The sequence below is a fragment of the Talpa occidentalis genome, unplaced genomic scaffold, assembly GCF_014898055.3.
Source record: "Talpa occidentalis isolate TD23 unplaced genomic scaffold, MPIMG_talOcc4v2.1 talOcc4.11, whole genome shotgun sequence".
Taxonomy (NCBI): domain Eukaryota; kingdom Metazoa; phylum Chordata; class Mammalia; order Eulipotyphla; family Talpidae; genus Talpa; species Talpa occidentalis.
In genome coordinates this window covers 35,501,402-35,514,257 of record NW_023601104.1, presented here as the reverse complement: position 1 = coordinate 35,514,257, position 12,856 = coordinate 35,501,402, and the positions used below count along the sequence as shown (strand labels likewise).

At 42.9% G+C, this 12,856-nt stretch overlaps 1 protein-coding gene across 3 annotated transcripts in view; it reads right to left on the bottom strand.

Moving 5' to 3' along the window:
* THSD4 (thrombospondin type 1 domain containing 4) overlaps nt 1-12,856 on the bottom strand; it is a 594,279-nt gene that overhangs the window by 345,378 nt on the left and 236,045 nt on the right. For all 3 annotated transcript variants that reach the window (XM_054688541.1, XM_054688540.1, XM_054688544.1), the window contains exon 7: nt 5,423-5,559. In XM_054688541.1, coding sequence (XP_054544516.1) covers nt 5,423-5,559 — 137 coding nt within the window. The remainder of the gene's footprint in view (nt 1-5,422; nt 5,560-12,856) is intronic.

Sequence of the window (12,856 nt, the reverse complement as noted above, 5' to 3'; positions counted from 1 at the left end):
AAGGACTGAGGCTACAAATACGTATAATATTTATTCTTCTCCCTTAGGAACTCATGCATGCCAACATAATGATAATATACTATGATAAGCATTCTGATAGTCGCAAAAAGAAAGTACATTTAAAACAGTTTGCTTGGGGTGGGACTATGGGACGGAGGTCACAAAGAGTCACATAAGCTTGAATTCAGACAAAACAAAAGCTCTCCACCCAATTTTGAGGCTGAGTCATGTAAATGTCTGGCAAAGGGGAAAATTCTTTTTTTTTTAAAGATTTATTTATTTATGCACAGAAGAACTGGGGTCAGAGGTGCGGAGGATGAGAGGATTCACCAGAGAGAGTGGAAAACAGAACAGGCAGATCTACTGAAATACACTGCTGAGGGGAGCAGCGGGCAAGTCAGCAGAGGTCTGCTGCGCCATGTGGGTATCTCCCTGGCTGGCCGGGGATTGAACTGATGCTGCAGAGGTTGTAGCTAGCTTCATAGTGCTTAACCCCTGTGCTTAACCCCTTGCGCCACCAGGGAAGCCAAAGGGGAAAGTACTTTTTAACCAAAGCAATTATTCCCTTGGTTTCATTCAAGTCACAATAGAACTGTAGGCAGAGGTACAAACAAAGCTACTAAGTAACCAAAAAGAAAAAAAGCACCTCAGGGCTAATGGGCAGAGAAATGAGCAGGGTCTACTTGTTTGGCTCAGGAAAGCACAATAGCGGTTTATAAAGGAGGATGGAAATTCAGTGGCTGAACATGTGGCACAGGCCACACCCATCACGTCGTCCTTCCCTGCCAGGGCAAACACTAGTTCATGCTTATCTCTGAACATTTGGAAACAGTTACCTGCCTGAATTTGGTGAATAAATATGAAACTGTCTGCCAGTGTGTCCTGATGGAATGGAGAATGGCCCTGCTAGGGAGGAGGTGTGAAACCCCGCTGTGTGGGGGCAGATGCTGTGAGGCAGGAACTCCATTCCAGCAGGAACTTGCTGGCTGCAAGGTTGCTGTGTACTGGGGATGGAGGGGGTGTAAACCAGTGGACAAATGGGGCCTCTTTCCCTCTCAACAGAAAGCCCCACGGAAGCATACAATCTCATGGGCTCTGAAGGGACTCAAGAAATTCAGAGTGGGCAAAATTTAAAGCAAGATGTGGGAGACAGAGCTTGGGCAGGTGCCAAGGATATACCAGGCCTTCAAGGTTTTGGGTTCTGGGGTTGCAGCCAGGGAGGCTGCGTTTCCTTGTTTTATCTGCACTCAACCGCCCATGCCAGCCCCAAATGACAAAACCCTGTGCTGGATTCAAGCATAATTTCATTTGCTAAAATCCAACAGGTTGAGTCACTAAGTATCTCAGTTTATCCACCCGTTTATTTTAAGTAGCTACTCAAACAGCAGGCATTTTGCTGAAGCAAAGCACCTGGAATGACTCCCAGCATGGCTTGGATGGTAGGCAGGCACGGAAATAACTGGGCGCAAGAAACAAGAACAGGAGAACAGAACAATACTCCAAGAGGTCAGCCAGTAGCTTTTGAGCAGAATCTACCTGGTGGACCAAGTGTGGACACAGACGGGCCCTCCCGCTGGTAGTAGAACATGGACATATTGGTAGAGCATGACACACCCCAGCTCAGTCAGCACTGGGCCTGGGGGACCTGGCTGGAGACAGATGACAAAGGGCTTGGACTTAATTCTGTAGGTAACAGAGACCCACAGATGAAACTGAAACAAAAAGAGGCATGTCCTGATTATGTGTTTTGGGAAGACCGTCTAGTTGGGCAGTGAAGAAAATCAACTCAGCATGTATAAACTACTCTGTTCTGATAGACAGTTTGCCCTAAAACAAAGTATTGATAGTCAACCCCCATGGAGCACTTCATCTGTCTGCTCCATCTTCACAAAAGTCCTCTGTAAAACGGGGACTAGTAGTTTCTACCTGGTTGAGTTATTGTGAAGATGAATCAATGAAACACACTTATGTGGAAAGCACACAGCACAGTGTCTGACACGCAGTAAATTCCCAGAAAACGTCCTTTGCTAGCAAGCAGCAGCACCCACACTTCCTCCTCTCTGCATCTGCCTATATACGTCAGGGCATTATTCACCACCTAAGACTTTGGAGGGTGGGGTTTGGGGGTGAGAATGTTTTTTGGAGGCATTCTAACTCAGAATTATTCAAGTCGAAAGTCTGACATTACTGAGAGGCTGGATTCCTGGGAGCTAAATTGTTCTTTTTTAATTCCTGGATGTGTACCCAAGAAACCCTGTTCTTTCAAATGCCTGCTACACCACTGAAGGCAAAATGTGCATACACATCGAAGTATGGACATTGATATTTTTATAAACAGTTTAAAGCTGAGATTGAGTAAAAAAAAAAAAAAAAAAACACCACCACAACATGGTTAATGTGATACTTGATAGAAATCATTACTGTGCTCTCTGTTAATTAGATATAAATGTTGTTTCATTCCCATAAATGTCAATAATCACTAGGTAAGGCAGGAAGAGTCTTAGAGACTTGTCTGAAGACTGGCCAGAGGTTCTTATTTGATATCTAGAGGGTAGGGAAGGGAGAAGGAAAGACAAAATCTCTGGGTTTCAGATATATTCTTTTGCTTTAGGGAAAGATAGGGCCAGAGTCCTTTTCCTTCCAAGTCTTTCTTTGTGCAATCTGAGTCTGAAGCCACATTTGATATCCTCCAGTCCCTGTCAAGAAAAGGAAGTGTCACCTAGTTCTGAGGACTAAAGATGGAGTCCCTTTCCTTCAGCTCCCACCCCTCAATCAAGTCAGCCCTAGGATGTCTGCAATCTTCCTGCATCTCTTTCAACTCTTGGCTCTAAACCACAGAGGAGTTCCAACAAGAGGGTAAACACAGGCTGGCCAGGGAATGCTCTGCCAGGTCTTGGAACAGAGCACGCAAGTGTGCACTGGGTGGGCCTGGCACCTAGTTTTGGCTTGGAGTCGGGAGGATACCCTCCACTCCCAGCTTGTCTCTTCTGATTTAGCTTGCATTCCTATTTAAAACTTGTCACCTTTCACTAACTTTTGTTGCAGGTCTGCGTTTGCACTTTAACTTCATGTGGCCAGCAGAGGCTTTCTGGAGCTCTTTCAGATGCGGACACACATACATCTTAGCAAGAACTGTCTGTGAGTGACAGCTCTCTCAGCCACGAGTCAGGAGGGTGGAACTATCAATTTGAATTCTGGGCTTCCAATCAAATATTCAGAAAAAGGAAACTTTACCCTTTGAACATTGCAAAATAAATAGAACTTCAGCCTGGGAAATAAATGTACTTCTGGTTATTTAAAGTGAAATTTTAAAGCGGATGGGCTGGGCAGTCGTTCCAACAACATCAATGAGTGAATTTCAAGCAGATGCACAGAGAACAAATACAAAGTAATATCAAAGTAATCCTTGTAACATCAAATGCCTATTAATGTACTCATATTCTGGGGAATGTTTGTCTCAGTCTTTCAGCAATTACCATCTTCAAACTGGGTTACTCTAGAGTTTGAGTGATTTTCAACCAACAGTAAGAATCCATACCCATGTCCTTGTGTTTGTTTTCCTTTCATAACAACAGCTCAGAGACACTCAGTGCAACATGAAGAAAACATGCTCTCCAGTGAAATGAGGCCACATTTCATCTTCCTCCCAGTTCATCTCACCACTCTATATTTATATTTCCAGCTCTTTGCTAACCATATTTTAATCAAAATGTCCTTTAAAACTTTGCTAACTCAAAGTGTGATCTTGGACCGACAGTATCAGCTTCACATAGGAGCTGGTTGGAAAAGCAGATGCTCAGATCCTTCCCCAGACCTGACACTATCTGCGATTACATTACAATGTGTGAGAGCACTACCTCAAAGGTGCTCACAAGTTTATAATCCACAAAACAAAACAAAGAAAAATACTAAAGCACTTTTGCAAAGGAAGCTCAAACACAACAGGACATAGATTAATAAGAACTGACATGCTTATTGAGCTACATGCTTACTGTTACAAGTATTTTGCTTGTTACATGTATTAGCTCATAATTCTTCACTACAACACAGGAGGAAGGCACTATTCTCCTTACCAGTAGATGAAGCACAGAGAATTTACAGAATTTGTACAGAGTTGCACAGTAAATCAGTGGAAGTGGCAGGATATGAACCCAGGTAGTCTGACTTCTGAAGGTGTGTTTTACCAGTTACCTTACACCATGTCTAAACAGTTTGCTGCTGTATACTGGGGGAGGGGAGGCTGATTCAGGACCCGAAAGAAAATGCTAGGCTTTCATTTCTACAAGGGCTGTCATTTCAGGATCAGGAACAGTTAGAAACAGAGACCAGTTGAGCTGGAGATCACAAGGCTGAAATGGAACTTGCTCAGGTATTACCTGAGGATGGTGAGTCTCAGAGAGGATATGTGAAAACTAGTGGTTTTCCAGAGGAGTGGAGGCAGCTCAGTCCCCAGGCACTTCCATCTCTGCTCCCTGCATCTTCTACATTGCATACTAAAAATGTTTTTTTTTTTTTTTTTGGTGGGGGTTGCTCTTCTTATGCATCAAATATCAAGCTACAACCTTTTCCTTTGCTAACTTTCATTCAAAATCTGAGACTATCCATGCTGCTTTGCTAAGTTATTTTGTATCCTATTTGAAATCCTATTTGAAAAACTGGGCAAAGAAGGCTGTGTTTATAAATCACACTTCGGTGCCTCCAATACTAAACACTGTGGCAATTTACATTCAGAGTATAACAGGAACTTTTAGATGTCATAGCCAAAGAGCTCTTCCTTTGATGAAAATCAGTCCTGCCAGTTATCCAGGCTAATTACGATGGAATCTCTCTCTGGGCTCCAAAGAGTCCTATACCTGCTAGAATATTAGCCCCACTGGTACATTGTAGATGAAAGGAGGGCGGAAGTCCAAGCCCAAATTGAGAAGGCTTTGGGATTTGCGCCATCACATCTAAGACACCTATTTTAATCACATGGTGTTCTCTGTCAAAGGTTAGAATCCCACAAACATTCTTTCAAGGCCAGGATGTTTGCAGAGGGCAAGGCTTGGAGCTCTTGGAGCAGACTTCAGAAGTCCAAGGAGGTTGAAAACTCTTCCTGTTTAAAGTACAACATTTGCCATAAAAGGCACAACAACTTTCAGTTGAAAGTCTGCCCCATTTGGTAGGAGGCAAGAGAAAAGACACATGCCCTTGAAATGCCACCTTCTATAAGGAAAGATCACTGCGTCCCCCTGGAAGCACGTGGTATAAACATAAATCACCTAATAATTGAAATACCAGCAACTTCAGAAGATCAAAAACACAGAAGAGACCAAACTACCCCTTTTAGTTCACTTTTCCCAGAGCTCATGTTCAGGGGCTGCTTGGGTTTGACAGAGGGAGCTAGGCACAGTCTGCAAAGAATCTACTCCAGGGCACTTACCTTGCACTGCCCAGACACGCAGATGGCTGTGCCGTTCTGGTCACAGGGGGTGCCATCAATGACCTTCTCAGCTTGCCGGACATAGAAGCGGTAGCCCATGGCCTGGCAGTTCAACTCGCACTTCCGGTTGCCCTTCACTAAAGAAAAAAATCAATCAGCATCTTTTTTCTTGCTGTATTTTTCTATTGAGATACAATTCTCACAACATAAAATTAGGGTATTAACCAAAGCATACAATTCAATGGCTTTTAGTGTATGTGCAATGTTGTACAACCTTTACCACTAATTCCAGCATCCCCAAAAGAAAGCCTGTATCCATTTTTGTCTCCTGCAATTCCTGCATCTTCCAAACCTTGGCAGTCATCAATCTTTCTGCCTCTATGGATTTGCCTCTTCTGGACATTTCATAATGACCCACCTTTAAAACCTGTGTGGAAGTTATTAGATTGCTCCAGGTTTGACGGTAGAGGAAGGAGCTGGGTAAATAAGTAAATTATGAGTAAATATCCGAAAGGAATTTTGAAAGAATCTCACAATGCAAATAATTAACTGTACTTTTAGACACCCCCCCAAGTTTTGCCAGTCATAGTTATACTTTATACATCAACGATCATAGTGAACACATCATTTTATGTTGTTTTTTTTAACTTAAAATGTATGAAATAATAGCATCTTTAGGCTTTATTAAATGTCTAGACTTTCCTGTAATAATTCCTATATTATAAGATAAGTCTGAAGTCCTAAGCAAGAGCTAAAACATCTTTTCAAAGCTGAGCTGCATCTACCTTTATAGTCTCATTTCCTACTGTTCTTTCTTAGATCCACACTCTGTACCAACTAAATGCTTGCTCTGTCCTACCCCTGCTAACTGTTCCTCCTGCCTTTCCCTCATTTGGCTACTATCACTTCTACCTTGTTTCAGTTCCTTTGTACCCTCCTCTGAGAAGCCCTCTGTTTTGGCAGGCATGCACAAGGCAGTTCTCAATCAATTCAATTCTGGCAGGCGGGTAAAGGGAGGTCCAGAGCCCTCAGTGACTCTTTCAGGCTTTAATGCTCTTTCTAAGCCAATTGTTGTGGGACAAGCTTGCAGGCAGGCAAGGCAGGGTTGGAGGGGAGGAAGCAGGAGGCTGGCAGGCTCCCCAGTCCCCAGCAAATCTTTACGTTTTCTCTTTGGGCTCTCCGTTATCATCTCAAGCTCCTGCCTCTTGGTAGTCACTCATCCTCTCGCAGCCTTTCTGCCATTGTTTCCCTGTCTCTGAGTGACGCCGCCCTTATAGCCTCCGCCTCTAAGCTCAGGTGTGCCCACTTACGCATGCCCATACTATACTCTAGGTGTCCACCATCAGGCATACCCTGAGCCCACGCTCGCAAGTGCCTCCTTCATTCAAAGCAGCAGGTGATGGCCACAGAGGCCAACAGCAGAAAAACCTGAGCAATTCACTTACCCTGAACCCTCCATGGATCTTAATCTCAAGGATACATCCGCCTATCAGAGGCTGAGCTGATCGTCTCTACCACTATAAAGTTGTCCATCTCACTGAAACATGGTCTTGAGGGACCCCAGAGATGTATCTGTCTTATTTACTTTGCACTCTATACAGAACTGGGCACACAGACTTTTTTTCTTTTCTTTTTTTGCTTTTCTCGCCTCTCCTCCTCCCACTAGATATATTTCCTTATAGAGTCTCTATATTTCTATAACTTCACACAGAGCACACACAGTAAGTGCCCACTAGATGCTAAATTAATGACTGCTACAACTAATATCATCAGAGCAATTCAGCCGTGTAGGGTAAGGAAAAAGGATCAGGCTTTTCTGCCCTCCCGCCATTAGGACAGATGAGGGAACCCTGTGGTCCTGAATGCAAGCCTGATGGCGGGCACCTGGAGTGGGTACACCTGGGCTGAGAGACTGAGTTTATAAGGGCGGCATCACAGGGACACCAGCAGAAGCAGGAGAGAAAGAGAAGCAGAACAGAAGCCGAGAGAAAAAGAAGAGAAGCAGAGAGAATGCCAGAGAGCCCAGCTAGAGTGAGGATTTGCTGGGGGCTGGGAGCACTGCCAGCCTCCCGGGCCTCCAGCACCCCTGCCTGCCATATGCCTGGTGAACCCCAATAAGAGACCTGCAAAAAGCCACTGAGGACTCTGACTCCTCCTTTACCCGGTCTGCATGGGATCAGAAAACCTGCACTGTGTCCTATCCTGCCCCGACACTTGTATAGACTGTCTGGCAGAAAACCCTGAGGCGGTGGACTGTAAGGTAAGGAAAAAGTATCAGGCTTTTCTGCCCTCCCACCATTAGGACAGATGAGGGAACCCTGTGGTCCTGAATGCGTGCCTGATGGCGGGCACCTGAAGTGGGTACACCTGGGCTGAGAGACTGAGTTTATAAGGGCGCCATCACAGGGACACCAGCAGAAGCAGGAGAGAAGCAGAACAGAAGCCAAAAGAAGAAGAAGAGAAGCAGAGAGAACGCCAGAGAACCCAGATAGGGTGAGGATATGCTGGGGGCTTGGAAGACTGCCAGCCTCCCGGCCCCCCAGCACCCCTACCTGCCACATGCCTGGTAAATCTAAATAAAAGACCTGCAAAAGCCACTGAAGACTCTGACTACTCCTTTACCCAGTCTGCTGGATCATAGAAAACCTGCTCAGTGCCCTGTTCCTGCCCCTATAAGCCGCCTTCAAAATAAGAACGAGAAAAAATTGTAGGCAGGATAGATATGTTTCCATATCCAAGAGAAACAGGCTAAGTACATGTGGATTTTTCTTATTTTTTTTTTTTTACTGTTTTTAGAGACAAAATTTATGCTATGCTTAGTCATAGACAATGTGTTCCAGGGTCATACCTTTGTCTGAAAATCTTATTACCGGATTAATACTGACATTTTCCTACATAACACAATATATCATATTTTCCCTAGTGCGGCTGCCTGTTATAGCAATGACCTTCTTTCTACTCCAAAATCTTTGAAAACCACTAACAAGAAATAAAATGGAGACTCTGGGAACTCATGGTTTAGGGAAGAGAGAACCTTCTGTGTAAATAAACTGAGTTCTATCTTAGAAGTCAAAAGCTTCTTTGTCCAAAAGATAGAAGAGGTGACCTTGAGAATTATCTAGAAATACCAAAGGTGGAAGTACCTTTGGAATGGCCTAAAATTAAACCATTTTTTATATTCAAATAACCAACCAACCAAACCAAACCAACAAAAAAAACAGAAGTCTAAGAAAAGAAGTGACAAATTAGCGGTAAAACTAGTCTCCTACAATGTGTTTCTCATGTCATTTATTTATCCATATCCTGTTTCTTCTCTTCCAAGCTCCTTGTTTTTAAAGCAATAGCAGGAACTAGCCAGGTGTGTTATGGTTTAAATAATCACTGTCTTGAAGGGCAGCTTCACCTGGGGTAAGGGCTGAGGGTTCTCACTTCTTTTGTCTCCCTCCCAAATACCTTGTCCTTTGGGATACTATCTTTTGCAGCCATTTTATTTCTCAAAATTTGCAGCCATACTACATACTACACACCTACTACATATACACTACATGCTACAGGCATACAGACATCCTGAGAACAAAAACAGCAGCAACAAAAATCATGACTTCATGTGAGATAATTACTGGAGGATCTCCACATGAAAATAGCCCAAAGGCATGACCTTAAGTCTGGGCACCTCGCAGGTGTGACCCAAACTGTGACCCAGGTCGGACCCTCTGCATATGTGACTTACCATGTGTCCCTGCTTCTTAGACTTGCAGCAAGGAGAAAGCGAGATCCTAGGAGAGAGTTGAAGAAAATGACTCCCCACCAAAAGCACTCCCAAACCTGCTGCCTTCTCAAGACACTGCACAATTCCTCATCTACTTTAAATCCACCCTTCCCCAAAATACATTTGCAGGGCTTCAGATTAAGGTTTTTTTATGGATAGTTATTTCATTTCCTTTCTTCCCCTTGAACAAAATCATAATTCTGATACAAAATCACAATTCTGATATCTGTAAAGATATTTTTTCATGATTTTATCAGCACAGAGGGAGAGAACAGAAAAGTGGTACAATCCCACAACTTATAGGAAGTATAACCAATCATATAACCAAAATATATTTCTTATACATAGTTAGTCTTATCCATAGTTCCTGGCTCACAGTTCCCAAAAGCCTTGGAATCACCTAAGTGCTGAGAATATTCAAGTGTCTTTTGTTATATGAATGAGGTGACTTTTAGAAGAGCCTATGGACCGGGGCAGGTTGCTTGGAGAACTAACCATGTGTTTATAGGGTTGAAACCTCCAATCCCATCCTTTTACCTCTTGACCTATATCCGTTGGGAGGGAAGAAGTCCGCTCCATCACCACTGGATGGCCAATGAGTTAATCACTCATGCCTGTATGATGAAGCTGCCTTCCCAAGAGAAGGGACTTTGAAGCGCTTGCAGGCTGGTGAACATGGGAAATTTGGGGAGATGGCACACCCTTAAGGGGACGTGGTGGATGTGTGCCCTTTCCCTATACCTTGCCCAATGTATCTCTTCCATCTGGCTGTTCCTGAGTTATATGCTGTGTAATAAATCAGTTATCTAGAGTTATATGTTATGGAATAAATCAATTATCTAGTGAGTAAATAGGTTTATAGATTTCTATTAGCATTCTTCCAAAATTAATTGAAGCTGAGGAAGGGAGTCATGAGAACTTTTATTCTATAAACACAGCCAGGGCTTGCAACTGGTGTCTGAAATGGAGGGCATTTTGGGAGACTGATACTATCTCCAGGTAGAGAAGTCTCAGAATTCAGCTGAATTGAATTCAGGTTGTCTGAGAACTGCTGGTTGGTGCAGGGGAAACTCCGCATACTCTCACTTGAAATTGGTCTCAGGGAACCCTAAATAAGTGACCAGGAGCTGGAAGTAATGTGGTAAGAGCAAGTAGACATATACTTCTCCTTCCTGTCTATCCTCCTCCTCTTCTTTTCCCTGTCTGTTTTCATATACTTCCTAAATGTTCTCCCTACCGACATGGGGAACACCTTCATCTTCCATAGACCCACCTAGCAGTTCTCAATGTGGTCCCAGGACTAGAAGCATCCATTTTACCTGGGAATGCATTGAAAATGCAAATATTTGGTTTCACCTTGGACTTCCAAATCAGAAACTTTCTGAGGATGGAGCCTGGTAACCTGTATTTTTACAGACTCTGGATAATTCTGGTTCACAGTCAAGTTCGGGAACCACTTCACCAAGAAAATCAATGAGTGAGCAAATTAAAAGGCAAGTGCTCTGATTAAAAAAAAAAAACAAGTTGGAGAACATACAGGAAAATTCAGATTACTTAGAATAAAGCAGCAAACAGCTAATGAATTTACCTTCAAATACAGTTCAAATATTTATATCACTCATTGAGCTGCCTTCCATGTATATCATTGATACACATTTGTAAAGACATTGTTTAAGTGATAAAGGACAAAGAAAATAGAAAAGGAGCTAACAGTTAAAAAAATTTGGAATGTGGTATTAGATTTCTCAATAACAAATGTCAAAGCTAGAAGATAATTGAGCAATGCCTCATAATTTGGGAGGGAAAGCAATTTCTAGAATTCTATATCTGTATCCATTACTAAAATTCTATATCTAGTCAAATTATTAATCTTTAAGAAAACATAAAGGCATTTTTAGAAATTGAATTTTTGCACAATTTGCCTCTCACGCACCCTTATTGGAAGATATAATCTATGACAATGAAGGAATAAACCAAGAAAATAGATGCGGTGGGGTCCAGGAAAAAAAAGCTTAACCTAAGACAGAAGCAAAGAAAATGCCTAGGAATAGGATATCAAGGAGATCCTGACAAGACAGACATGAACTTGGAAAAGACAGGAGCAGGTCAGAAGGCTGGAGAGAGAGATTGCTTCAGGAAAATGAAATGAAGAATATGCCCAATATGTCCTAAGATACTGAGAAAACGTTACTGAAAAAATTTTATACTGTTTATTAGAACTTGAGGCTGAATGAGTCTGAAGTATATAGTAGACAAACTAAAAGCAAAAATGCATTTATTAATAATGGAGAAGAAAAGGAGCTCAAGAGAAGGAAAGTAATCACAGTACACACAGTGGCTGTTGAAATGTGATGCCCAGATTCTCGACCCTCACCACGCCAGTCCAAGTCAGAATCTTCCCAGCAGCTGGCAGCTGGTAGCTCACAACTCTGTCTTTCTGGAACTTGTCCTCAGCCTAAGTAATGTCCTTCCAGGTTGAGCCTCCTCCCCAGGGACATCTCCATCCCATGACTGGCCCCCATGTGGCAGCATAAAGGCCTCCCCAGATTCTGCATGGCTTCCGCAGTTGAGTTTCCCTTGGGACCAGTATGAGGCTTTTGTATGACTACATCCTATCCTAAGTTCTCCCTTGGCCTAAACCTATCTCTCACATCCAGGTTCACTCCCCAATAAACACTGGACACAAATCTCTGCCTCAGGATTATGTGGTAGAGATTTGATCTACGCTAGTGCACTATATGGCTCAGCTTTGAAGACCAGGAACCACGTTTTATGTAAACAGTGGTTCTCTATCTAACCAAAATGACCACACAATTACACACTGAGGATTTGGGATGGAAAGTAAGGTGTAGGGAGAGGATGATGAAAAGGGCTATGTCCTCATCTTCAACAGAAAACATTTGACACTGAAGAATCCAGAAGTAACAACGTAAACACGATTTAGAGATAAGATAAGAACAGCTAAAATGGTTGAGGAGTAAGAAACACTGGGGGAGGCACCAAGTTTGTAGAACTGTTTGACTATAAAATAAATGTGTGTAAAACCTGGATAAATAATACAAATTAATTTTTTAAAGAATGTAAAAGATAATTCCAATGATTCAGGTTTTCAGAAACAGCTTATTGCTGTCAGTTAATATTGATGGTAGAGTCCCTCCCATTTCTACTCAAAATTGACACAAAACTGTAAAATCCCTTGCTGTCTTTTCAGGAAATGTGCTTAACTGGAAGAGCAAAGCATTTCTTTCTCTCTCTCTCTCTTTTTTTAAATTTATCTATTTTATAGAAGAACTGGGGTGCAGGCCAGAGGTGTGGGGGGTGGTGGTGAAAGGATTCACCAGCGACAGAGCGGGGAGCAGAGCAGACGGAGTTACTGAAATACACTGCTATGGGTAGCAGCGGAACAGGTGAGGTCTGCTGCGCATTGTGGATACCTCCCTAGCCTGAGATCAAACTCAGGTCATAGAGGTGATAGCACTGAGACTTAACCCTTAGGCCACCAGGGAAGCCCAAAGCATTTCTTTCTATGAAAGCAAAATGTTGCTGAACTGTGGAGGTTCTAGAACTTAGTGAGCTCTACTAGTTATCTAGGTTTGGATAATCTTAGTAATAAGCAAGGGGGAGACTCGCAAATGGATGAAAGGGGCCAAAAGTGACAGGAAATG